This window comes from Mesoplodon mirus (genome assembly GCF_964341445.2).
Source record: "Mesoplodon mirus genome assembly, chromosome: 8".
Lineage (NCBI taxonomy): Eukaryota > Metazoa > Chordata > Mammalia > Artiodactyla > Ziphiidae > Mesoplodon > Mesoplodon mirus.
This window is the reverse complement of record NC_138984.1, coordinates 39095430-39121029: the sequence shown is the minus strand read 5'-3', so window position 1 is coordinate 39121029 and position 25600 is coordinate 39095430. Positions and strand designations below refer to the sequence as shown.

Sequence of the window (25600 nt, the reverse complement as noted above, 5' to 3'; positions counted from 1 at the left end):
CCTTTACTAACTAGAATATTTAATTAATCAGAATATCTTATTACCAGATCATACAAGCTAAAGGAATTTATTGAATGATTGAGTCAGAAACTATATGTATGTTTGCTGAAAAATTAAGCACAAATTAATCAACTTGCTTATGTAACTCGTACTTTAAAATCTCAAACCTACAATCATATGGTACTAAATATAGTTAAGCTAAACCACTTCTGAGTAAATGTCATAAAAATAGGTTTCACATGATATAATACCAGGAACAAACAGATCACATGTAATAAAATTTGAGCCAAGACAACACTTTAAAAAGAAATTCATCATTAATTATCTCTGCCATAAATATACCTCTTTTGATATTAGGAAGTCTGGAAAAAGGAAATTCATCTTTCATAGAGAAGTTGTAAAATAACTATATTTTGTCAATACGTGGACTTTTTTTTTTTTTTTGCAGTACGCGGGCCTCTCACCGCTGTGGCCTCTCCCCCTGTGGAGCACAGGCTCCGGATGCGCAGGCTCAGCGGCCATGGCTCACGGGCCCAGCAGCTCCGTGGCATGTGGGATCCTCCCAGACCGGGGCACGAACCCGCGTCCCCTGCATCGGCAGGCGGACTCCCAACCACTGCGCCACCAGGGAAGCCCCCAATACATGGACTTTTAAAAAAAATAAAGTATTTGTAAAAATATGGACATTAAGAGAATGTGCAGTACAGCCAAATTACTAACACAATTCTTTCTATCTCTATAGTAATATTAGAAATATGAAGGCACAAGCTGAAAACCATTATATCCCTGCAAAATCCTTCAATGCTAGAAACAGAAAGCAAGATATCAAAGCATTAATAAATTCCATGAAATCTAAAATAACTCATAATATAGGTCAAACTGAAGCTTGTAGGACAGATTATATTCACTTGACCTACCAATTCTAGTCTACCCTAAGAAAGTTAGCTCTAATAAAGAATCCAAATTAAAGCAACTGAGTAGAAATAAGATATTTCACATAAACCAAAACCACCACTGAAATGTATACTTCAAGCACTTAAATCTGGAATCCTTAGAAGCTGGTATGTTCTTATACAAAGAGGAACTCTTTTAGTTCACGAATCTATATGTAAATAAAATGTTATTCTTGAGTCCATTTCCCTTCTCTCAGTGCAAAGAGATCTACTGTGATTGTAAAACAAACCCAACAGGTACTAACTTGCACATGTTAATGATTAATAGAGCTTAAAATAATGAGTGAAAAGAAGATCCTTAAGCTTATCCAGTAGTGCTGGAGAATATATATCATGCCAGTTACTGCAGTATAGCCATGTCATCTGATTTCATGAAGTTCTTCAGTTTATGGAGGATTCTGGACTTGGGCTTCCAAACTGAGAAGGTTAATCTGCAGTCTCAATTTTTATTTTATTTTCTATTACTTATTTAGATACATACTTTCAATGGTCCAGCTAAGGAAATACTGAGGTGGTGCTAACAGGCAAAATGGAGACTATTTAAAGTATCATAAGTAACTAACTCTCTCATATTAATTGGCTTTTGCATCACCATATATCTGAGGCAAATATAAAAATATATTTCCAGTTTATTCTATAACTAAATCCTAAAAATTAAGCAAACATATAACTTACCTCATATTGACAGTCTGATGATGTATACATTTTTAATAACGCTACATGGCTGTCATTTTCTGGTTGAGCAATATGGAGTTTCACAGAAATTTCTGTGGAAGATGGAACCCTGAAAAGATAAATATCAGTTGTCAAATACAAAATGCTGTGAAATAACCATGGCTAAGTCAATCCTCAGCACAACACAGTGAAATAACGTTAAGGAGGCTAGATGCCACACATGTTACTATGGATTGACACTTTTCCAGTTGTATCACAGCTCCTTCTAGGACACAGAAACTGGGGGAGAGGGTGGAAAGGGGTTCATGTCTGAAGCAAGTAAGGTTTAAATTCTAGATCGCTTAAATAAGAATACTATATGGTATCTTATAATATTATATTATCTTATGGGCACAATGTTACATAAAGGATACCTACATTTTACTAAGAGGCCCTGTAATAATTTCTCTAAAATTTTATTATGATTTAAATAAACAGACTAAGTAGAATATGTATTATTCAAAAACAACACAGTTTAAGGTAAATTCTTTCATATACTTACTGTGCAATGGTTAGTGAATCTTCATAAGACCAGGGAATATGAAGTTTATAGATACTAGTAATTTCTTCTGTGGAAACATGAAGGAAATATGTATTACTAACCTTATGTTACTAAGGTTACTACTATAATACCTAACTATTTACACAATACTCATTTCATTAAAAAATAATCAGTAAGACTTATATCACACAATAAATTATGGAGAATTACTTAATAATAATGTTTAATTAGACCTACAACAAGATATTAGAGCATATGGGAAGTATAAGAAACTGGAAAAACATTAAACAGCTAAATCTCAATTATTACTACAATAAAACAGCAAGAAATACAGTATTTTTAAAACGTGGATATTTAAACTGAAACAGACAAAGATGCTTACTGTTAAGAAAGGGTCTATGTTAAATCCATTTGGAAATATAAACAGCTTTTCTATTATCATATATTTAATATTAATTTACATAAAATATTTGGAAAAATAAGTATTACAGAAAATTCAAGTGAAGACCTAATGATTCTTCAAATGACAGTACTATTTTTTCAGAAATACACTTACCTTTCACTCCTGAGCACTTGCTTACCACGTTGATTTTAAAAGCTTGGTATATCTAATAGAGTTTGACCACAAAAATTAAAAAAAAAAACAAGTTTATAAGTTTGTTTAACTAAACAGTAAAGTAAAATCAAGTCCTGTTATTGTCAAGATAATTAATTACCTGTCCAAAGTTCAGAAGCTCTATATTATAGAACAGGCCACTTGTATTTAATATCACTTTCCTTGAAGACAATCCTATTGAATTAAAAGTACTGTATTACTTAGAATACCAAAAAAAATTTTTTTAAAGTACAAGAGTACTGACTGCTTAAACAATGTCTAAAATAATGTCAACAGATTTTTAGCATTAGAAAATAGTTTATAGGTTCTTGCTTTCAGTATGGAGGAGTGAACTCCTAAAACTCCAATCCTCCTTCAATAAACTTTGAACAAAGCATAACATTTATAATGACTTTCAATGACATTTATGTGTTTTAAAAAATCACTACATAGTTCCAATTTCAAAAAGGTATGCTTTCTTGGTAGTTTTTTTTTTTAACATTTTAATAAAATTTTAAAAATCGCATCCACTTACATGTGAATGCCTTTGGATAAGAATATGCAAATGCAAGTGTTCAGATGCTTCTTTGAAAAGAGAAAACAATAAGACAGACCACCGCTGTGCAATAGACAGAAAAGGCTTGAAATATTTTACCAAGTATATCATTGAAATTCTATTAATTAAAAAATAAATACTGGGCTTCCCTGGTGGCGCAGTGGTTGAGAGTCCGCCTGCCGATGCAGGGGACACGGGTTCGTGCCCCGATCCCGGAAGATCCCACATGCCGCGGAGCGGCTGGGCCCGCGAGCCATGGCCGCGGAGCCTGTGTGTCCGGAGCCTGTGCTCCGCAACGGGAGAGGCCACAGCAGTGAGAGGCCCGCGTACAGCAAAAAAAAAAAAAAAAAAAAAAAAAAAAAAAAATACTGTATGATGTTAAGATTCTGTCAGTCACATTTAGCACCAGTTAAAACACATAACCAGTTTTTTCATAATGTTGCATTATCATAACTATATTATAGGATGTATACTTGGAGTTAAGAAAAAAAAGACTTAGGAAATTTTATCAACATGTAAACAAATTTGCTAAGTACAAGATGTACCATTAATCTGTGATTAATAAATCACTTTTAAGATACAATGCTAACTTACACATTCAAACAAACCATTTTAATGAGGACCTAATGTAACCAATATTTTAAAATACAGCACTGAATTTAAGGCACCTCAAAATGAACAATAGGAGAAAAACTAGCAAATATGAAGTATACTTCACATTCTACTTAATCTAATTTAAAATACCATTCACTGTGGTACCCTTCTTCACAAGTAAGATGATCTAACTTTTGGGTGTTTAAAAAATTCTAACAGGAGGTAAGAAGTAATTTAAAATTTTGCTTTCCACTATGGCAAAAGGAAAATCAGAAGCTGAACACTTTACTAATTAAAAAAAAAATTTTTTTTTTAGCCTGACTCACACCTTGAAGATTTTAGAAAGAACATCATTATTAAAATGTTGATAGGCCCATTTGGAAGATTGTTTAACATCAACAAATAAGCCACAGGTGTTCGATTGTGCTATAATTTAAAATGTGAGACATTCACCAGTAATCAAAGCATAAATTTCCCTGAATGTTCTCACTTTTAAAACAGTTCAAGTCTCAATTTATTATTAAATCTAAGATATCAAAAGTATTAGTTGACATCAGTTACATACTATCGTCAGAGTATATTTTAGCAACAATAAAAATTTCATTTTGTCACCTGAAGAAATCATTTTTCTTTTAATAGATTAACTTTAAAATTGCTTAGCATATTCCAGAAGCACCTATATCCATTATGTCTAGGAAACCAGCTTCCTATCATTATACAGTATTAATCAGTTTAGCTGAGCATAAATTAAAACAAGGAGAATTTGCCTCTATGAACATGGAACTGAATATGGTATGTGTAATCATGGAGTCACAATTACAAAAATTTGAGCTAGGGAGGGTAGATCTCTTATTTTATAAGCTTGCTATTTTTAATGAGGTAGGTGGTTTAGAGTTGTCATTTCTGTATTGTTCTGTGTATTCTTCAACCAAAAAAAAAAAAAAAAGGTGGGGGAGGGATAAAAATCTTAAAGGAAGTTTCCTCTCTCAAGTAACAGATTCTTTTCACGAATGGAATACAAAAGAAAAATATTGAAAAAATTGGGCATGCCAAAAGAGCACAAGAGCCAACTTAAAAAGAGCTCCCACATCCAAAGCTGGAGCAACTTAAGCAAAAAAAAAAAAAAAAAAAAAAAAAGTAACAATAATATTGCATTATAACCCAATAAATAAAATAAATATCCATAAGTCCATAGTGACATAAATAAAAATTGAATAAATGGGGGAAAAGGGACAACTTTCCCTTAGGAAGAATTCCAATAATTATAGAATGCCAGTAATAATTGCTTCAGACTAGATAAACCAATGGATGCTAAAATTAGTGGGTTATTTTGAAGAAAAACAGGATACTTACACATTCTCAAAGTATCTCCCCCAAGATATTTATTAATCACAAAGAGAAAAGCAAAGCAGTAACGTTACAGTGGAGAAACCTGGCAGACAACACATTAACCAAGAAGTGATCAAGGTCCACATCATTAGTAATTAGACATAGTGACATCATGTATCCTCTGAAATGATACACTGAGAAGTTCACATTGCTCCTGTCATATTCTTGCCCAAAATGCATAACCTCAATCTAATTATAAGAAAGCATTAGACAAAGCCAAATAGAGAGATATTCTACAAAATAACTGATCAGTACTCTTCAAGGGCCTCAAAGTTATAAAAGACAAAGGAAGACTGAGGAACTATCAAAGATCAGAGGAAACTAGGGAGACATGACAACTAAATGCAATATGGGAACCTGGAGAACACTGGTGGAAAATCCAATGAAAACCAAATACAACTGTAGTTAACAGTATTGTACCAGTGCTAATGTCTTAGTTTTGACAACTTTATTGTTTATGTTAAAGTGAATGAGAGCTATATGGGAACTCTACTCTTTCTGTGGTTTTCCTGTAAGTCTAAAATTATTTCAAAATAAAATTTAAAGGAATATTTAGTTATGTGTATGTTACCACAACAAAAAAAAAGGAAAATATTTAGAGCAATCTTGAAACCTTCAGACGGCAGGTAGTAATTTATATCTTAGAATAAACCTTTTATAAAAAGGGCCTACATGTAGTATAAGTTCATGTGAAAACACATACACACAGACAATTACCTGCAAATGTATATGATCACGGATAAGTTTATTTTAAAGTTCATTTCTGGGACTTCTCTCATGGTCCAGGGCTAAAGAATCCGCCTTACAATATAAGTGACGTGGGTTCGATCCCTGGTCAGGGAACTAAGATCCCACATGCCGTGGGGCAACTAAGCCCGCGCACCAGAACTGCTGAGCTCGTGTGCCTCAACTGGAGAGCACACATGCTGCAAACTACAGAGCCCACATGCTCTGGAACCTGTGCGCCACAGCTACAGAGCCCACACGCCCTGGAGCCTACACACCACAACTAGAGAGAGAAAACCCACACGCCACAACTAGAGAGAAGACCGTGTACCACAACGAAGACCCTGGGTGCCACAATGAAAGATCCTGCATGCCTCAACGAAGATCCTGCGTGCTGCAACTAAGACCCAACATGGCCAAAAATAAATGAAATTAATAAATAATAAATATTTAAATAAATAAAGTCTATAAAAAAATAAGGTTCATTTCTCAGAAAATGATTGCTGGCCCAGTTAAAAATCAAACCACTGAGCCATATCACGTGGTTATTCTAAGAACTACACTTGAAATACACAAAAACACTTAATGTTAGGGCTCTGCATTATTGCAACTAACTGGCAAAATAAATCAACACTCTTAAAAATAAAAGCAATTCTTAAGATTTCCAAAATCAAAGTACTTACCAAAGGAAAAAAGATGAGTTACAGGAAGCTGTATGGATCTTGTCTCTTTTTTAAAGAATTCACAATCTACAACAAACTGGAATATAAAACATTGATTTATTAGGAAAAAATAGAATTAAATTTATAGTAAAATATCTTCACTTGATATTTGAATAGAAAACAAAAATCTATAAACTTCAGTTTTGAAGAAGGTATTATTATCTATCACACTCTAACCCTGGTTATATTTAGGGGGCATGAATTCCTCAAGGAGAGATGCTAAGCTAAGAGAATTTGGTGACAAAGCTTAACTTAACAGATAAATTATTAGAGGGTCATTTCTATAAGAGCAGATGTACAGCAAAGTTTTCTTGCAGCTAGTTTTAGGTGTTTATAGAAGAGGGACCATAAATGATGGATCAAAGCATTAAGAGACAAGATTAACTCAAGATTAATTAAGAATTTAGGTAATATATCTCTGAATTCTTTCATACTCAAAAAGAAATGTGATTTTGTTACATCTTTTTAAAAATTGCATATTTAGTATGTTTCAGCAGTCTAATTAGACTACAAAAGGCTTTTGGAGACATACTGCTATTCATCTACAGATGGCTAATGTTATTCACGTAAGATTATTTCAGGCTAAACAGAGGTTATAATAAATGGACAAGAGATTCACTGTGTACAAAGAAAAAAAAACACTGTCTCAAAAAAAGTGAACCTACAATGTGACATCTGCATCACTGCGATTTCTGTAATGGCGTTTCTTATCTAATAACGTTTCTACAGTGGCATAACGAACTTTGCTGTCAGCTGTCTACAATAACAGTTTCATTAAAATCATTTCCACATCCAACCAAATTTATATATCTGATCTATTTATACGAGCTGAGGAAGAAATTAATCTGATGCCTAACTGTAGCTAGCAAGTAGTTTGCTGTCTACAATAAGTGGAAAGTCAGTGGGGTCTATCCTAGGCTTTTCTGGTAACTACACCTTGGATTGTATTTTAAGCTGTGTTACGTTGTTTGCCTCTTGGGTGGAGTTTTGACTGTTTTTGAAAATGGAAAACAGATGAGGGAAAATGCTATTAGAATGTACACACACGAGGGAATAAAAGAAAAAAACTAAGGGGCTCTGCTTTTATTTTTCCCTCTTTAATTAGAAGGCAAAGAACACTGTCAGATATTTTCACTATAGAAAACAGCTGTTATAGAGAAATCATTTATTCAACAGGATAATTCATTATATTTTTACAAGTATCTTTGGGTGAGACATTGCCTGAGACAGGGAAGCAATTTTAAATCACTTTAACAGGTATTTAAAATAATACAACTTTTATTATTGCTTTAAAAATTTGGCCATTTCTTTATGGAATAAACCCTTACCCAAAAAAGAAAGAATTCAAGAGTCTGTCTCTGAAATATACAAGGTAAGTAAATTTCTAATGGACTTAATTATTTTGTTTTCTCTCATCAAAGAATGCAAGTAATTCCATGTTTACATTTGGAAAACTATATTAAGATGATTAGTTGACTCAAGAAAATTTTGAACTGCCTATTTAAATATATGTATCCTGATGATGAGCTATAACAGACACATAGAAATTATGAAAGGCCTAAGTTTCCATCCTTGTGAGATTGGGTACGCAACACTAGAGTCAGCAGTGTTACTTTCCAAAGAGCGTTAAGACACATTAAGTATTTATTAGGCCACTAAGACTGGCTATTTGCGAAATGCTCATTAATTTCTTGGAATAACCAAGGAAGCCCTTTCCAAGTTTGGGAAGATGTTAAATTCATTCAAAACCAACTTACCTGAAAGAAAAACCCTTAAAGAGAGCTTTTAGTATTGAAGATGTTGAAATACCTCTCACTTGAGCTAAGCAAAACAAAACAATGAATCCATTATAAGGTACTCGGGTACTCGTGAGACTCAATCTTTGAGACTTCTCCTAACTACATCCCCTTTTCTTTTTTCCTTTAAACTTTCCTATGATATTGGCCCCAAATCTCATTAACTTTCACATTCAAGAAACACTTTTTTGAGCATTTATGTGGCAGTCACTAAAGGTTGAAGATGCAAAGTAGAGTAAAACCTATCTGGTCCTTACTCCGAATGCATTCATACTATGGTGATGGCAATAAAGATGTAAACAAATAAATTATAATTCGGTATAATATATTCCTCAAAGAAGTTATAAACAAAGTATCCTGGGAATAAGTAAGAGGTTACCGGAGTAGTCTAGAAAAGGAAAACAAGGGACACTTTGGCTAGATCTTGAAGGGTAAGTTTGCTGGGTGAAATGTGGAAAGGGGAGTAGCGGGTCTTTTACCTCCATCTTCTTCTTTCCCTGCCTACTTCTCTCAGAAATCACCATCCTTTTATTTCTACTCCCACTTCACTAGTACAAGCTTTCATAATCGTATATGAGGTGCCTGTTCTCTCTTTTTCTAATCTATCCTATACCATAAATAGATTCATTTTCCAAAATAAATAGCTCTGATCCCATTACTACTATGGAGAAAAATCTTTCAGTTCCCTACTGACTCCTGAATTCTATAAAGTGCTGAATCTTCCAATCAAGGCCCTCCAGAATATGGCCATTAACTACTTTTCCAGGCTTTTCTTCCACTACTATTCTACTCATGGTAGCCATCCTTTTAAAACTACTATTTACCTATTCACTATTTTCCAAATGTACTCTACACTGTCCATGTTTGGCTCTTACTATCTCTTTGTCTCAACAGTGCTGTTCATTATAACTTTGTGCAATGATGTTACTACTGAGCATCTGGAATGTGGCTAATACAACTAAGGAACTGAATTTTTACTTTTATTTAATTTTAATTAATTTAAACTTAAATAGCTACATGTGCTAGTGGCTCCCATATTAGATATCCCAGGTCTAGAATATTCATTCTACCTATAAAAACCCTAACTATCCTTTAAGGCAATTTTAAATATCACCTCATCATAATGTCTTTTTGATTTCATCAATCAGAGATATCTCCCCCTTTAACACTTTTCATGGATTTGTTATATTCTGATTTGTTTTATACATTTTGGATAACTCTTTCATTCTCACCCTTTCCCTGGCCACCAAATATATTTCTCTCCCCCTGTCCAACAGTATGTAGCTTTTCGAGAACAGGGTTCATGTCTTTCTCATTTGTGTGCCTCCTATAATTCCTGGCACATAGTCTTGCACATAAGAGAGTACTCCATAATTAACAGATTTTGAAAGACTGATAAAATAGAACTAATTCCCACTTGAAACAAAGAGACTTGGATTTATTCTGCTTAGTTCAAGTTAGAGTAGGTGATCCTAATGCTTTAAACAGTCTTAGGTGGATCACCAACCTGGCCACTGTTTCAGGTAAGCCCTAAGCTGAAGAATTCATCAAAAAATAATTTAAAATATTTAGCATGAGTATCCCCAAAACATTCTGAAAACAACCTTAATTTGTTTGTTACCTTACTTCCATGAATAGATGGTACATAAACAACAAGATGAGACAAAGATGGATAGTCTTGAAGTCTTAACGTCAGAGACTAAAAAAGGATGAGAAAAAGCTGATTTTATTTCTCAGGATATATAGAGCTTAAAGCAAGTTAAAAGCAGGATAAATTACAAACATTTATTTCTTACCTAGTAAGTCATGAAAAAACTGACTTCAAACTTAATGTTCAGTACTTCATAAAATGCCCATGTTTACATTTTCAGGTCAATGAGCCTGCTGAAGGTCAAATTTCTAATAATTATGTAAATATGGACTGCCAAAAATATTCCTTGAACTGTATCCCTTCGTGTAAAATAAATGACATTTAACATTAAATTTAATTATTTTACATAATTATTTCCAGATTTGATGTTTCTTACAATTTGTCTACTTGTTTTGTATAATGTTACAGTATGATTTCTACAAGTTATTTTGCTAGTATATGACAAAGAGCATTCAATAGTTGATGAATGAATGGATGCTCAATATGATGGAAGAATTGCAACTTAATCTCAAATGATTCTGATCTAGCCCAAGTAATAAACAGTTGCTGGCTAATGATGTGTATGAACATCATTCCCTGGAACTTATTCAGTAAGTGACATGAACCCAGTAAGTCTAATAATGCACCTCACCAAATGAGCATCTATTCTTTTCTTAAAACTAAAGACCTTATCTTACAGTCCATATTTTGAGGAATGAATAGATTGGAGACTGGTCTACCTAATGAAAAGCCAGGCCACCAAATACAGTTTTCAATTCTGTTTTTTTTTTTTTCTGACAGTAGATGTGGCGAGGGTGTGAGTAGTTATATGCTGTGACAGACAATCTGTGCACATTAAGAAATTTCTGCACTTAGTACTCTCCACTGTTCTTCCGAAGCACCAATGTGGGCAAGTTGGATAGAGGTTCTAAAGAGAACTGTCAATGAGTGGTCCTCAAACAACCTGACCAGATTCACCTGGGAGTGCTTGTTAAACTCCTGGGCTGCACCTCAACTTACTCAGCAAAGTCTCTGCAACACACTTATATATTCTAATGTAAATTAAAGGGCCTTAAAAGAGCCACACAAACCAAAGCTAAAGGCAACTGAAACTAACCAGACAGGTGGTAGACAATATGAAAGATAAATTAATTAGAAAGAACCACGGTTACTCTGTGTAGCTATTCACTGAGAGCTTTTGTTATTTATTCTCAAGAATAACTTTTTTCCTCAAGAATTTTTTTTTTAGGATCAGAATACTTTAAAAAGATATCAGTGTGTCAAAATACATTTACTTATAAAGTTAAGTTCCCATATAGTTACAATGTCAGTAGGAATTTGGGAAGATAATATTCATGAAATTATTACTATTATGAAGGTTAATAATGAAGTTTGGAAATTTTTCAGTGTTTTAAGGGTAAAATGACCTTAATGCTGAGGCAACACACACAGAAAATCAAACACCAGCGTTTGGATGTCAGAAACCCTTCAAGTTCTGCTGCTGTGTGTAGGGCAAAGCTGTGGTGCTAAAGTATGATTTAGGCACAATAGTGACTAGGTAATTCTTCTCATTAACTTAGTTTTCTTTTCAAAGTTAATTGTTTTGTTTGTTTTTAGCAATAAGTCCATTTGGGCTTATCCAATTGTTGGTCTGCTGTGGTTGCTGTCTTCATTGTACCATGACAGAAAAGTTCCATGTGACTGATACTGTTAAGGCCCTAAACTGAATTTACAAGTGCTTTGCTGGAGGATTCCATCTATTTATTAACAGTTCAGTCATCAGAGGTGCCAAAGGTGGTATGATTCTCATCTTACATTACCTTTGTTGAGATGATATAAATATGAGTAAAACCCACAAGATTTTTTCACTTCAATCTCTCCCTTCAACTTCATAGCAAAATAATTTTGTGTGCTTTTTATAAATGGGCTAACACACACATATATATATAATTTTGATTTTCATTACAATGGAAAAGTTTATTTGCATTTAATAATTATAATCCTTTTCAACTGAGAATGCTTAAGATAGCAGAGCATTATAATCCTCATTTTCTAACTTCTCTCTTCCAGTTTTCTCCCTAAATTCCAGTAGGCTTTTAAGGCTGCCTGGCACTTTCTTCTAGTATCCACTATAAAAAGTAAGCAGCTGGGGCTTCCCTGGTGGTGCAGTGGTTAAGAATCCGCCTGCCAATGCAGGGGGCACGGGTTCAAGCCCTGGTCCAGGAAGATCCCACATGCCACAGAGCAACTAAGCCCACACACAACTACTAAAGCCCGCGTGCCTAGAGCCCATGCTCCAAAACAAAGAGAAGTCATTGCAATGAGAAACCCACGCACCGCAACGAAGAGTAGCCCCCGCTCGCCACAACTAGAGAAAGCCCACGTGCAGCAACGAAGACCCAACACAGCCAAAAATAAAATAAATACAATAAATAAATTTTTTAAAAAAGTAAGCAGCTGGAAGAACTTGTTCTACTACTCAGCCAGCTGTTTCTTACACTTAGAAAAAACAACACAGGGGTCTAGAACTAGACGAATACATTGTTAAATCTTTGAGACTTAAAAAAGAAATAAGGATATTATGATTTAAGAAATAATTTTTTAAAAATAGTAGCAAAGTAACATTTTATCGGGTTTTTTATGATTTATTTCTTCCTAAATCTTAAATTACAGGCTGGAAAGGATATCCAAACTGGAAATTCAAGGAAATATTTAATATATCTTATGAATGATTGATCAGTAAGTATACCCTAATACTTCTGATTTTGATTTGCTCCTGCATAGACAGTTAGGATAGAACTAGTGAGAGACCTTAAAAATGTTCTTATGAGTCAAATCACTTATTTGTCTTATCAATACAAAGCCACATGAATGAACATGCACAAAGACTGACCAAGGTGACACAAAAAATAACTGCAATCATTCCAAAGTCAAGTGTAAGTGACTTGCAATTATTCATCCTGTCATCATTCCTCTCATTGGTATAGGACAGAGTTGACTAAACATACAGCTAAATAAACATTCATGAGCACAAATAACTAACTGGAGTTGGGAGATGATCGGGACCAACCAGAGGACTTCACATTCAACCCTATGAATATAGTATTCATTATGACAATATATTCTAAAGTATAGATTTACTTGAAGACTAAAAACTATCAACTCTGGCATATGATTATCAGTTATAATAAATACAATTTGAAAATTAGAACAGATATTTTCATCAAATTTTAGAACTGTTTTATTTTCTCAACAATAGATTTTGTGAGTGTGCAAATTAGCCTTTTGTAAAGATGTACTGACCTACCACAGTTGCTTAAGGAAATCACTAACAATTATTAAATAAATTCCATGGAGTACTAGATAAAGGTAGATAATTACTGAAGTGCTTAACCACAGATGATACTGAAACTGAAAATTGCTTTGCGTCTTTTTGAGATGCTTACTTCCCTACTGTAGGTCCTCCCCAAAATGAATTGAGTATATTCAACTTAATATTTTAAGACAGACCATTCCAAACAAACCCTCAAATTGAATCTTAAAAATTTATCTACCTCTTAGTATGAAGCTATAACATATAGATTTAATTTTATTTAGGATTGATGACTTATAGTTTTCACCTCTGAAAGCTAAAAAAGAATTGCATGTTATTCTCCATTAAATGTATTTCCAGAGAAGATATTTCTAAAATGTATATTAGCAAATTTCAAGTTTATTTAATGACTAGAATTAATCAAAGAACATACTGTACATGCCTATATGCTCAAATATTTTTTCACCTGGATATTAACATTAAAAATCCACAATTTACCTTAATTGTTGGCAGCAGTTCAGCTTTCCATGATAAATCAACCCCTTGCCGGCTTGGAAATAAATATGAAAATATAAAAGACATATATTAAAGTATTATAAATTATAAATAAGCTTCAGAGCAAAAAGAAACCATCTACAGACCTACCAAAGACAGTTCTAATGAACTCAGGTCTAATAGGTCTAACACAATACACTTTATCCACATAGTCCTTTGGGGAACAAAACGTAGTTTTTCCTAGCAACCAACTATCAATGTTTGCAAAAATTACTAGTATGTTAATTTTCTTTATTTTTAATTTTAAAATCAATACTATAATTTAGTTTAGTAGCAAAATGAGCTTAAGAATATCTGAAGTGGAACTTCCCTGGTGGCACAGTGGTTAAGAATCCTCCTGCCAATGCAGGGGACACAGGTTCGATCCCTGGTCCAGAAGATCCCATATGCTGCGGAGCAACTAAGCCCATGCGTCACAACTACTGAGCCTGTGCTCTAGAGACCGCAAACTACAACTACTGAAGCCCGTGCGCCTACAGTCCGTGCTCCACAACAAGAGAAGCCACTGCAATGAAAAGCTGGCACACCAAAACGAAGAATAGCCCCTGCTCACTGCAACTAGAGAAAACCCGCACGCAGCAACAAAGACCCAACACAGCCATAAAGAAATAAATTTATATTAAAAAGAAAAAAGCAAACTATTAAGCTTTAAAAAAAAAATATGGGGCTTCCCTGGTGGCACAGTGGTTGAGAGTCCGTCTGCCAATGCAGGGGACACGGGTTTGTGCCCTGGTCCGGGAGGATCCCACATGCCGCGGAGCGGCTGGGCCTGTGAGCCATGGCCGCTGAGCCTGCGCGTCCGGAGCCTGTGCTCCGCAACGGGAGAGGCCACAACAGTGAGAGGCCTGCGTACCGCAATAAACAAAAACAAACAAACAAAAATATCTGAAGCTATTCTGAAAGTGTGATTTGAGTATATACCTTATGTTGAGAAAAATGAACAGAGGGCCTTATGTTCAAAACACTTACCACATAGAAGTGCTGTTTATGCAGCCAAAAATCCAGCTATTTGTATCCTATTGATTAATAACACAAAATAAAGCACACTAAATATTGTAGAAAATAATTATATAAAACAGGCATTTCACTGTTTATGATAGGGTCAGTAGGCACAATGGAAACATAAAACAACAACTTATTGTTTAGAAATGTATTCAAAATGTTCTCAAAAGTCAAACAGGTCAAGGTGAGGCAAAGAAGTCTAATGTCAACATAGACCGGTAAAGCAAGTAACCTGGAGCAGCAGTATGAGAGAGTGACCTGATGGGTTAGCTCTCCACAGCATACTGTTAAGCAATTTTAATTTCTGAACTAACACTTTAAGAGTTCAGCAATGTCCACACTTTAATTAGGTACTTACATAGAAAGTAACCTATATTTTAACAAAACTAGAAGAGAACAACTAGAGGTAGACTTTCACACAAACAGAAAAAAAAAATCCAGAGCCAAGTAATTAAAAATAACAATCTAAGTACAGCTTTTTAGTTTATCACTTGAGTTCTCATTTGATTACTAGGCAGATAACTTTTATGCAACCGAGAACGTGCTTGGATTGAAGCACAATTCCAAGGGTTAAAGCCTAAAGCTAGTTGTTACTTTACTAGCGCAGACTGGGAATGCTGCAGAGATGGTTGTGGTATTTTAACAATATTATGTATTCAGCTTCAGTCATTTAAAAGCAGTATGACCCAAGGTCTTCACTCTAACTTTTCATGAAGTAGTAAGAGCAATGCTCCAAGATCTAATGATCCAACTACTGAAAACCTACCAGGGCATAAGAGAATGAGAAACACTGCTGAGACAGCTACATATATTTTTCCTTAGAATACAGACAGGACAATAAAAATATCAATCCTTTCATTCAATTAATATTTATAAAGTCCATTCCAGGGCCAAGGAATTATGCTAAGCCCTCAAGAAAAAATGATGAATCAAGCAGACATAGCCTCTGCCCTCATCAAGCTTAAATAAAATTTTAAGATATTTTTCAAGAATTCAGAAAAGCAAGCTGAAAGAAAACAAACACAATGTGGTATTTCTCCCCTCTCCACTGCTGGCAAAATACTTTGGTAAACTCTTTTATCAGTTACCTGTGTTTACCAGAACAACCACGTGACATTATAAAGCAAGGCAACAGAACAGATCTGCATAGCCTAGACAAAGAGGATCTAGCAACCTCTCAAGATCCAACTCACTTTTGTAATAGGTTTTTGCAGCTATTGCAACTCAAAGACAGCCCTTATTATGAAAATTGTCAATATTGCACACTACTTACTTTGGTGTCTAGGGAATTCTGATTCATTCACTAACAGACTGAATAAAGTATTATTTAAATCCACCCTAAAACACCATGTTGTTATAACCTAGAAGGTGTCAAAGAACAATTTCAGGTCATCTAGTAAACACCCCTAACTCAGCTAGTTTTAAAACCTGTATTAAAAATCTTAGAAAATGTCACTCAGAATTTACTAACTCCTGAAGTGCACAGAAAAGAAAATGCTACTTGATTATAACATTTATAGATCTAAAAAAAAATCTATCTACAGTAAAAAAAATATGTCCTCGATGGCTGCTAAAATCATTAGGTGAAAGACTGACTAGGAACTTTATAATGAATGGATCATGCCAATATGACCTGAGTCCACTGATATATCAGTCCACTGATTTTTGTCACTAAAAGTGGGACAACCAGATATTATATACCTCCTGATATGATAAGTACGCAGTTCTACTTATAAAACATTTATACCATAAAAAAATGAATCTATTCAAGATTCTAGATCTAACTACCAGTTTACACAAAACAATGGATAGAAATACATGTTAAAAGATACCACAATACAATCAACTAAACCCAGAACAAATGTATGGCATGGGGGAAAAAAAGAGGGGGCTGTTAAAAAATGACATAAGACATATGAATCAAATGCAATGTACGTACTTTTTGGATTCTTATTCAAACAAGCTAACTTAAAACTTAAATGAACAGAGGAAAACTGAACATGGACTGGATACCACATGATATTAAGGAATAAGTAATTAATTTTGTTGGATAAAATAATATAATAATAATATTATTATATAATATAATATTAGTATTATAATAATATGTAAAATTCTTATCTGTTATAAAAACATACTGAAATATGTATGGATAAAATGATAAAATGCCTGGATTTTGCTTTAAAAATGCTTCACTCAAAAAAAGTGAGGAAGGGATAAATCAAGTAAGAATGGCAGAATATTGATAACTGTTAAAGCTGTGTGATGGCTAAATGAGAATTTATTATTATATTCTCTCTCTACTTTTGTATGTTTGAAAACTTCTATGATAAAAATTGAAAACATTTAAAACAAATTCTCCACATGACTAGTAATACTCACCCATGGGCCTTAATTACAGAAAAGGGATCCTCCAATAAGCCAAATGGATAATTTGCACTTTGGCAAGGATTTTTCTCAATATAATACTGACATTCTGATTTGGAATTTAGTAGGAGTGTGGATATTTTAAGCCATCACTCTCAGGGCCAGATTCTCTTGGGATAAACTACCCATCCAAATTTTAGGCTGAGAGATGGTAGTCTGTTTTTGGTGAGAGATGCAAAAACTGTGGCAATTCCACTAAAATTAGTATTCATTAGCACCTAGCCCACAGTGCCTGCCTACCATCTTTTCTAAAGACTTTACTATATATCAAATGGTGGTATCAACCAAATAAGTAATATATTAGATCCTAGTCCTAAAAAATACAAATAATCCAACCAAAGGGAAACGAGGGAACTTAAATTATGAAAGATGCAAATATAAAGTGAAGAATCCTAGGACATGAGGGGAAAAAATCAGAATAGAGAGAAAGGAACCCAAATTGGGAAACAAATTCCTGAAAGTAAGAAGTGCTGATAAATTATTACTTAAACAGACCTAATACAACAAAAGCATGCTAAAGCATCTAACATATTTCTAGCATAGTAGGTACTCATTAAAAAGAAATACACAAACAAAATCATCATACTGATACTGTAAGTCTAGATAACACTGTAACAGAAAGTTACTATACTATTTTAGAGAATATTTGGTATAAAAAGTACTGCAAATTTGAGTATGGAAGCCATGGGAAAAACAGGATTTACTTTATAAAACAAAGGATAGCTTTGCTTAAATATATCTATTCTTTGAAATACTAATAGAATTTTAGAATTAAAGGAGATCTGAACTGAATTCCTTCATCCTAAACATAGTGAAACTAAAGTAGAAAAACCTAAACTAGAGGCAGAGGTACAAGCTAATAGTATAGATATATTATCAGTTACAGAAGCATTTTGATTAGTACTTTTCAATCAATACTGTCTGTTCCAGATAAATGTTTTTCAACTAATTAGATTTAATAATAGTTCATAGCTAAAGATGATATCCACTAGATACTAGTTGAATCTTAAAAATAAACAACAGTTAGCCTTTTAAATTTACATAAAGTGTATCAATTATCTTACCAGCATGGTGCTCTGACAATAGACATGAGTGTAGATTTTTCTATGATTTGCAAGGGGAAATGTAAAATATATCTTATCAGATTCCTAAAAAAAGAGGGAAAACACAATAAATTATGAGTAGATAATTTCATCATTCAAAAATTCAGATAAAGTAATGAATAATTGTTCTAATTAATTATTTTAATTCTATCATTCTTGGTGTTGTTGAGAACCAATAATCTAGGAATGGGAAGAAGGAGACACAGATGCAAGATAGATCAGGTATAAACTCTGTAGACCTGAATTTGTCTTGGAAGCATCAGTTTGAATGCATTTTTTTTTGTTTGGGTTTGGTTTTTGGCCTTATGACCAAGATAAAATACATTTCTTAGCTCTGTTCACTGAAAAGGCCTTAGAAATGCTAACTCACTAGCCATAAACATCTCTAGTACCCAAATTATGGTTTTCAGATACTGTTTCCCAAATAATAGGAAGAGCTTCTTTGAGAAAAAGCAGATTCAAGGTCTGGGATGGGAAATGGTACACAATGAGCTAAAATACTTTCTCATACTAGACAGTGAGGAAAATATCAAAGACAACTAAAGAGCAGCTATATCAAAAAGATTCAGGAGCCTACCTTGAAATGGCTTCCACTGGTCAAGGACAGAACAGTTTTAATAGCAATTTTAGTATCAAAGATAGAACAATTTTAGTATTTTAGTTTAGACAGAAACACAAAAATGTTTAAGCTCATAATAATACTGGAGGAAAAACCCCCCAAAACATCTTATGGTCACTGATGGAGGGTGTTTGTGAGCCAACTCACCACTCTAGAAACCAGTAAATATAAGATCCAAAGAATTATCGTTTTTTTCCTTTGTAATTTGTTCTACTTTTGATAAATTTAGTAGATGAGAAGTTTTTCTATACAGTGTTTCAGTTAATAAATGAAGAAGGAATAATCGGAGTCTCATTGCTTTTGTACTCCCTATTAATGACTCTAGGCCTTCTTCATCAATAGCTGCTAACATCACAAAAAGAGAGAGAGTCTAGTAAAAACAAAAACAAAACAAAAACCTGAATCTGATGAAGCATCTAGATCCAAGATCCAGCTACCAAGTCACAGGAAAGAGTAGGGAAAGGAATATACTGGATGACATTACAGGTGTGCAATCAGCAAAATCAAGACTGTGTGAAACTCTATAGGACAAATGACTAGTTTTTTTTTTTTTCCAACAAATAAACTGCAAGGAAAAAAAGGGTGAAGGAAGTATTAGATATTAAAGGAGGAATAAGAGACATATCAACAAATAATACGTACACCTTGTTTGTACCCTGATTTAAACAAATTGGAAAACAAAGAACAAAAAATTTGACAGTTATGATAAAACTGGAAAATTGAACACTGACTAGATATTAAGGAATTATTACTAAACTGATTTAGTATGGGAAAATAACGTTGTTATCTTCTTTAAAAAGTCTAGCTTTGAAAAATAAATACTAAAATATTCTTGAAAAGAAATTTTAAATCCATGGGTGGTATACTTACATTGTAAGCCACATAGGTCCATTTGGACACTTTTACTGGAACCCACATGGATGTCCCTAAGGTAAAAGAAATTAATTTGTTTGGCTTTTTAAAAAACATTAAGTGATTTCTTTTACTGAATTCTTCTCAATCATAACAGGATTTGAAAAAGAAGCAGTTTCCTGAACACTGGCTATTTTAAAATAGAAAATCTAATGAGATGTTCTCTATATGCTCATCACCAAGGAGCATTCAGATCATGTAAAGCATTTAAAATCTTTCTGATGTCTAACTCTAAGAACTATCAACAGAAGAAAACAAATATTTCATTTTCCAAACTAAGTAGAGCATGACAGATACATATAAAAACAAAATTTACCAGCAAAAGATACGCTGTTAAACCAAAAGACTGAAGAATGATACCAAGAAACTAAGTCAAGAATAATACAGAATTTATTTTACGTGGCTGTCAGGAGAATAGAGACATTTAACACTTTAAAATTTTTCTACTGTCATGTTATTTTCAGTACAAAATTTTATCAGCAACATCTTTTTACTTTTACATTTTTTACTTTTCTCCTCCTTAGCCAAGAACCTCATAAGAAACCAGCATAGGGAAATTAATAAAATATAATAGGATTATAATACCTGAAGCATTACAGTTTCAAAGAATTTGCCTGCTAATGACAAATTTACCTAAAAATAATACTCAAAACTCTACTTAAAATTAAAACATGTTATTACTACTGACCTGTTAAGTCAGAAATTATTGATGGATTTTCCTCAAAGTGTTTTGCTGGGTGTCTTATGAAGTGGTGATTCAAAACTGACAATTTCTTCTTGGGATTTTGAGTTATCTGGAAAGAACATTGATACATTCTGTATCCTTTTATATCCACTGTGATGACCTAATGAAACTTTGTTTCAAGTAATAATAAGAGCCAACAGTTACTTACTGTGGGCCAGGCACTGTTCTAAGTGCTTAACATGGGACTAACTATGCTTTGAGTTAGTTTCCCTGTATATATGTTTGTTCTCCTCCTCAACTATATGCCTCTTGAGGAGTAAGAATCATATCCTAACATTTTATTGTCTAATATTTAGTTTAGTATATCATATATACTGAGTTTGTGAAAGAGAGCTCAGATTCATATTATTTTGATTCTTAGCAGTATTAGTCAAAAATTTCTCATTTGTCCCTTAAAATGTGTAAAATACTTATCCACCCAGAATTATAATTTATTACATGCTAGTATTAGCATTTTCTCACCTTAGAATTTAATGGAAAACAAGATTTGATTTGTTAAAATTAGTTTGATGTATAATTTTTAAATAATATACCTGAGATTCACCTGTTCTTCATTAGTTGAAATGGGGTTTTTCCTAAACCTACCAAATGTCATTTAAAATACAAACTGGTCAAATACAAATTTTAATTGATTCTACTGTTGTATATAGTTGAACAGATTAAACACATTTGCGATAGAGTCACAATTAAAACAAGGTTGAAAAACTGAAAAACATTTACATTCCATGACTACATGATTCCAATGTTAACAGTGTTAACTCTATGAAGCTGATTTACTTTAATAAATATACTAACTTAAATATGGTATCTTGTGGTTTAAAACGTGGTAAAACAGATCAACTTGTGTCTCTCTTTTACTGCATTCTTCAGGAGAGAGCTAAACATCTATCATTCTCCCTAATAATAGTTATGCAGCTTTCTGAAGGGTTAAGGAAAAAAATATAGACACTACCCTACTCCTAAAAGAGAATACTTAGGAGCAAGGTTAAGACACAATGACAAGGAAGCATTATCCAGAGATTTACTGAGAAAGAAGCCACACATAATAGTCTCTCAAAGAACTGGGGCCTTCAGGAAAAAGAATCCAAAAATATATGCCATAATGGAAAAAATTACCAAAAATACAAGGAACGTTTTCTCCAAAAAGAGAAGCCAGAGCTGTAGTTCTCAAAACATGCTTCTATGGAACAGTGATGCACTGCAAAGTGACCTGAGGTGAAAGGCTGCTTACAATGAATAATGGCAATCTGTTCCCAATTCACAGGAAAAAAAAATTAAGTTAATAGAATTCTCTGAATTTTGCTGAAATCCTTGGTGCCCACTACTATTTATCTGCTGGCAGACAAGAAAGAGATGCATGAGTAATATGATTTCCAGGTATCCTGCTAACTGAACAACTTAGAAAATCACTAGCTGGGAGAGTTTATATGTAAAATATCAATACAGAAAAGGTTTGACTCTAGAAGTACACATTTTAAGTTCTGGTGAGCTTGTGTTATTCAATGAATGTAGACATTTTGATCCTACTGCATAAGGATATTTGTAATAAGTATTTCCCTTAAGGTAAAAAAAAAAAAGTCAGAAGGACATATATCAAATTTTAAACAGTAAAGGGGAAGAACTGAGGAAGATTTAAGGTATTCTTTCACTTTTTCATTTTTATTGCATTCTTAATAGTTATCCAAGATTACAGATAAAAATACAGGTATTTCCATTTTCAAACTAATTAGTCAGTATAAGGTGTAGGCTTCTATTTTCATCAAAGTAAAAAAACGTATGAAATCTATCACTGCTCTAACAAAAGCTTTTACTTCACTGAAGTAACTTTTAGTTTAAAAATACATACTTGTTTAGTATCAGCATCAATAAGATCAAAGAATGCTCGAATTGTAGTCAATTGTAATTGTTTACACCTAAAGAATAAAATAAATGTTACAAATGAAACTTTCTTCAAAAATATACTTTTAATACAAACATAAATAATTCTATTATTTAATGGAATATATGAATTTCCTTTAATGCTGCAAACTCTAAAATTATTTAACAAATTATCATTATTAAGCATACATCTTAAAGCTGAAACCTTTAAAAATAAAGTAAATTAAATCTTCCTGGATATTTGAGAGTATAAGTGTCAGGCCCCCGTCTTCCCTAAATCTTCCTGTCTACCCCAGATGTGACATATTGTCTGCCCCATCTTCATATGTCTGAACTGTTGTGGTCCTTGCAAACACTACTGATTGCACAACCAGAGGAAGGTGAAAAGAGAATCTTTAAGCCAATGCATATAGAGATAAAATACTAGGATTTATATATTTCTTGACCCTTATTTAACCTATTTCTTTATTTATATTAAGGGTAAATCTAATTCCTACTTGGTTTTCCATGTGTTGCTCTAGAATAGGCAATGCTGCATTAATCAAGTCCGAGTTTGGTGATTGGCCAAGAGCTCAGAAAGTCCTACCACAAGTATCTTTGATTCTGCCCAGCTCTGACAAATTCTAAAATTTTGACATTATCATTTCAGACTGATGCTACTGGTTCTTCAGGAGATGATTTTATAGGTTGTCAAGGACACCTTGGTTAAACTGAGACAAGAACAAAGGCTGAAGTTCTAAACCCCTAAGTTAATCTTTCTCCCAAATCCTTATTTATTTATGGATAAAGCTCTAAGAAAGCTAACAAACCAATCAATTCATTGATGAGAAAAGAGGACCACCACAAATTGCCAAAATAAGTTATATTAACTTACCATACAATGGAGAGGTGGTCTGTTGAAACCCAGGTCTTAGGCACTGCTGAACTCTAAATGGAAAGAAACAAAAATCATACTTAAGAAAAATGCACTTGTTATTCTCCAAAAGGCTTGAAATTCTTATAGGCTAATATTTAGAAACATGTAACATTAGTTTCACTATTTTATGATGCACAGAAATTTTTAACCGATGCACTCTTGTAAAAGGCGACCCAAAAATATTAAGATATTGAATATTTCCTGCATAAAATAATTATTTGTCATTACTACTTAGTCAAGCTTAAATTACCCTTTAAAATTATTAAAACATCCACAGATTACTTACTGAAGTTTACTGTCTAACTCTTCATTACTCTAAAAAGAGGTTAAGTTTATGATTCTTTAATAAATCATAGTGTATATATAAATTATAATAGATATTTCAGTAATTTTAGTTCTGACTAGACTATCACTTACTAAGTTCTAAGATGTCAATTCTAATCAGGATGTGCCTGAGAGAGATCTAGGCCTGAGGAGATTTTTCAAAATAAATATGCCTAATCACAAAACTACCGAATCGGACTTTTATAAGTGGGGTCCAGACTTATTAGGAAAAAAATCCCTAGATGATTAGCATATATACTACTGGTTAGAGACAGAAGGGCAAAAGCCTAGTAAAAAATATAACTATTTTCAGAAGGCTTCCTAACAGTGGCACAGCACCCTCCAAGAACTAGAGACTTCTATTTATACAGGGTAATGACCTCTCTGTGAACAGCATCTTACATACAATGGGGAAACATTAAGTAGATCTGATATTATTATTCATGTCATCTCTCTCTCTACACTGTCAAAGACACAATGAGATGCCCTCACTAGAACTGTCAAAACAAAATGAAAATAGGAAACTAACAATGCTGTATGCAAGAAAATTTAGAGGCCTAACATGCCTCTTTGTTTTTGTTTTTTTTAAATAAATTAATTAATTTATTTTTCTTTTGGCTCCATTGGGTCTTTGTTGCTGCGCATGGGCTTTCTCTAGTTGCGGCAAGCGGGGGCTACTCTTCGTTGTGGTGCACAGGCTTCTCATTGCAGTGCCTTCTCTTGTTGCGGAGCACAGGCTCTAGGCGTGCGGGCTTCAGTAGTTGTAGCACGCAGGCTCAGTAGTTGTGGCTTGCGGGCTCTAGCGCGCAGGCTCAGTAGTTGTGGCGCACGGGCTTACTTGCTCCGCGGCATGTGGGATCTTCCTGGACCAGGGCTCAAACCCACGTCCCCTGCATTGGCAGGTGGATTCTTAACCACTGTGCCACCAGGGAAGCCCTATGCCTCTTTAATTTAAAAAAACAGGTATTTGTAACAAAAAAAGGTATTTATAACTTCTAAGGAGTCATTGAGTCATTGTCACCATTGTACTCTGCAACTATCAATGTGTATTTGGGTTGGAGGCTCTAAAGTTGAAAAAATCTATAGATTACTTAATGAACTTATAAGCATTAGCTATCTTATTTAGGAATTGCTGCTGGCAACTTACTTTAAAAAATTAAGACAACCAGAGTTCACTGTGGTATTAAGGTTAGATGCTCAGTAAAGTAAGAACTCACAGTAGACATCATTTACTATTAACAAGGACAAAAGCCAGTTTACTTTCATTCAGTCTAATGAATGCATCTGTGTTAGAGCTGAAAAAAGGAAAGTCAACACACATTATAAAGGTAGTTGCGGGGCTTCCCTGGTGGCGCAGTGGTTGAGAGTCCGCCTGCCGATGCAGGGGACACGGGTTCGTGCCCTGGTCAGGGAAGATCCCACATGCCGCGGAGCAGCTGGGCCTGTGAGCCATGGCCACTGAGCCTGCGCGTCCGGAGCCTGTGCTCCGCAATGGGAGAGGCCACAGCGGTGAGAGGCCCGCGTACCGCAAAAAAAAAAAAAAAAAACAAGATTCCTACTGATGATGAGGTTTGAGAGATTTACCTATTAGTAAATTAGTACTAATTAGTTCCAAAGCTATTATGGCTA

General features: G+C 33.8%; 1 protein-coding gene across 1 annotated transcript in view; it reads right to left on the bottom strand.

Annotated features, from left to right (window-relative positions):
- The window catches only part of PGAP1 (post-GPI attachment to proteins inositol deacylase 1), a 71387-nt gene that overhangs the window by 22677 nt on the left and 23110 nt on the right, over window positions 1–25600 (bottom strand). Inside the window, exons 6-18 of the mRNA XM_082630329.1 lie at window positions 23606–23658; window positions 22700–22766; window positions 20797–20902; window positions 20067–20122; window positions 18539–18622; window positions 15015–15061; window positions 13989–14040; window positions 10169–10246; window positions 6713–6788; window positions 2886–2959; window positions 2726–2777; window positions 2170–2236; window positions 1629–1737 (exon numbers count right to left, since the gene is read on the bottom strand). Coding sequence (XP_082486455.1) covers window positions 1629–1737; window positions 2170–2236; window positions 2726–2777; window positions 2886–2959; window positions 6713–6788; window positions 10169–10246; window positions 13989–14040; window positions 15015–15061; window positions 18539–18622; window positions 20067–20122; window positions 20797–20902; window positions 22700–22766; window positions 23606–23658 — 921 coding nt within the window. The remainder of the gene's footprint in view (window positions 1–1628; window positions 1738–2169; window positions 2237–2725; window positions 2778–2885; window positions 2960–6712; window positions 6789–10168; window positions 10247–13988; window positions 14041–15014; window positions 15062–18538; window positions 18623–20066; window positions 20123–20796; window positions 20903–22699; window positions 22767–23605; window positions 23659–25600) is intronic.